Here is a 2,521-nt window from a genome sequence, read left to right on the forward strand (position 1 = left end):
AAACTGCAGAATATAAACCTCTGGGTATTTGCTAGCAAAATTGGTTATGGGTCGATTATGGATGTTATCCATGATGCTGCCTCTAGAACACGCTCTTATGCCGAACGCAGAGCAAAATGAACGACTGATCAGGAAGAAAACAATGTTTATGTCAAGATCACGAGAAAATGAAGTCGTGATCACGAGAAAACAAGAAAGAAAAAAAAAATCCATGGCCTCTTAGGACTTAATGAAGTAAAGACTAGAAACAAATGATCTGCCAGTGCGGGAAGATAATTACACTCGGTAAGATTTCTTGAAACAAGAAAACATATTTAGTCTCCAGACAAAAATACAAAACGTCTTAAACTTTAAGCATTAAAACACAAACAGTCGATTTAGTCTAATTAGCTAGCTTGTTAATTTTGTATTTATTTTTTTTAACAGTTTGCTTTTCTTCAATTGTGTGAAAGATCATTAAAACCAAAGCTACAAAACAAGAGAATTCCTTTTAATTAAAGAATCATCATCATTCTATATTCTGTCTTCGAACGAGACAAAGCATTTAAACTAAAAATGAGATTCTATTAAAATCAAGATCACGCATAAGTGCAAGTGTTTATTCAAATGAAGACTGTCGAAGGAAAATCATTACTTCAGCAACATAAAACATTATTGAATGTATTTTGTCTTCACTGAACACAAAAAAATCAACTACAGAACAACTTAGTAAAAGATAAAATCCTAAAACAATGATAATAATCTTTTTTTTTTCAGTGTCTTAAGCATTTTTTTACTGGGGACCCTAAAAACCAGTTATTACAGCTGAAATAAAATAAAATACCAGGTCCTCAAATGATGTCTCTGATGGTAATTAAGCTCATTTTGCAGGTAAAAGAACTTTAAGCTTTACTAACTAAGTATCAAAAAAACTTAAAACAATAATAATATTATTATTACTATTTATTATTTTATTTTTAATTTAAAACCAATAAGATGTTATTGGCTAGAAATGAGATTGTAAGTCTTGACTAGAGGAGTTTTTGCAGTGTGCCTTCACTACTTAAGTACATTTCAGTTCAGAAAAGTTCATTCTGACATTTAAAATGTGATTCTGCGATTCAAACTATTTGCTCTCAGCGATTTTTTTAGTGTTTCACCTTTGAGAATGTCCTCACTAATCCCCTGTTAAGGTGTTTTAAGGTTGTCCACCTAAAACAGTCCTGACCCATCGAATGTTTACTTCTTCATCAGTTTGAGTTACAGAGGCTCGTCTGTTGAATCGGACCACATGGACCAGCCTTCGTTCCCACGTGCATCAATGAGCCTCGGCCCCTCACGACCCTGTCACCAGTTCACCACTGTTCCTTTTTTGAAGCACTTTTAATAGAGTTTGACCAGGAACATCCCACAAGAGCTGCAGTTTTAGAGACGCTCTGACCCAGTCGTCTAGACGTCACAATCTGTCAAACTTGATCAAATTCTTACGCTTGGCCATTTCTCCTGATTCTAACATCAATTTTGAGGACAACATTTTCACTTTGCAGCCTAATAAACATCGACCCCATAAACAGGTTCTCATTTGGAACCTGACAAACAGCAAGTTGCAGATTATCTTAAAATTGCCCGGACCGAATGTTCAGGAACGTCAGGAATAAGATTTTTAACTGTTTTCACTCACAAATTTCATAAAATTTTTTAAAACACATTATTGTATTAAAGTGACATAATGTCTAGATGAATTCACTAGGGTACTGCGGGGTTCCTCCAAAATCTGAAGCCTGATCAATCATACACCAATCATAAAGGTCATGTTGGCCTCACTTGCTGTTTTTATGTTCACAGGTGCCAGGCTGCACAGCCTATGTCTTCCTCGAGCTCGGCGCTCTCCCTGTCATCCTCAGGGTCCAACAGCCTGGCGCACCCCGTCAGTGCCGCCATGGCAACCGTCCACCAGTAAGATGCCAAGGACATGTTTATCCCTTCTTAGATCCACCACCGGGAGGGACTATGCATTCGTCCCAGCTCCTTTTTCGGAGCTATGAAACGGTGGCCTTGTACGACATGCTTAGAGAAAGACATGCTGCACGGAGGACGGATTCTAGCATTCTTTATCTCCTTCTTCTTTTCCCTTTCAACTTGTCCAGATTTTTCATTTTCAGCCTCGAGTTCTGGTTAATACAGGTTTGGGTTTTGCGTTCACATGCATCAAAGAGAAAGTCATGAAATCTGTTCAAACCTCAGTTTGCTTTGCCATTTTTTGCTCGAACAAGTTTCAATATGTTTACTACTGAAAAAAAAAGTCCTATATATAAAAAGCTTGGAATTACCGCCTGGGAAAAAATTCTCAAGCCACCCCGGTTGTCTAAGCGAAGAGGAAATCCGAGAGCGTGACTTCCTGTGCGATCTACTGTATAGAAACGAGACGGAAAAAAGACAGACAGACAGAACTAAAGACGGATGACGACGAGTGAAGACGTCTTTCTCTTTCTCGGGGCTTTGTTTGCATGTTGTAACATTTGTGTGTGTGTGTGTGTGTCGG

At 38.0% G+C, this 2,521-nt stretch overlaps 1 protein-coding gene across 2 annotated transcripts in view; it reads left to right on the forward strand.

Moving 5' to 3' along the window:
- LOC124401744 (kinesin-like protein KIF3C) overlaps positions 1-2,222 on the forward strand; it is a 13,975-nt gene extending 11,753 nt beyond the window's left edge. For both annotated transcript variants that reach the window (XM_046874170.1, XM_046874171.1), the window contains one exon: positions 1,825-2,222. In XM_046874170.1, coding sequence (XP_046730126.1) covers positions 1,825-1,939 — 115 coding nt within the window. In that variant the 3' untranslated portion in view covers positions 1,940-2,222. The remainder of the gene's footprint in view (positions 1-1,824) is intronic.
- The last annotated feature ends 299 nt before the right edge of the window (positions 2,223-2,521 follow it).

This window comes from Silurus meridionalis, chromosome 18, assembly GCF_014805685.1.
Source record: "Silurus meridionalis isolate SWU-2019-XX chromosome 18, ASM1480568v1, whole genome shotgun sequence".
Taxonomy (NCBI): Eukaryota; Metazoa; Chordata; class Actinopteri; order Siluriformes; family Siluridae; genus Silurus; species Silurus meridionalis.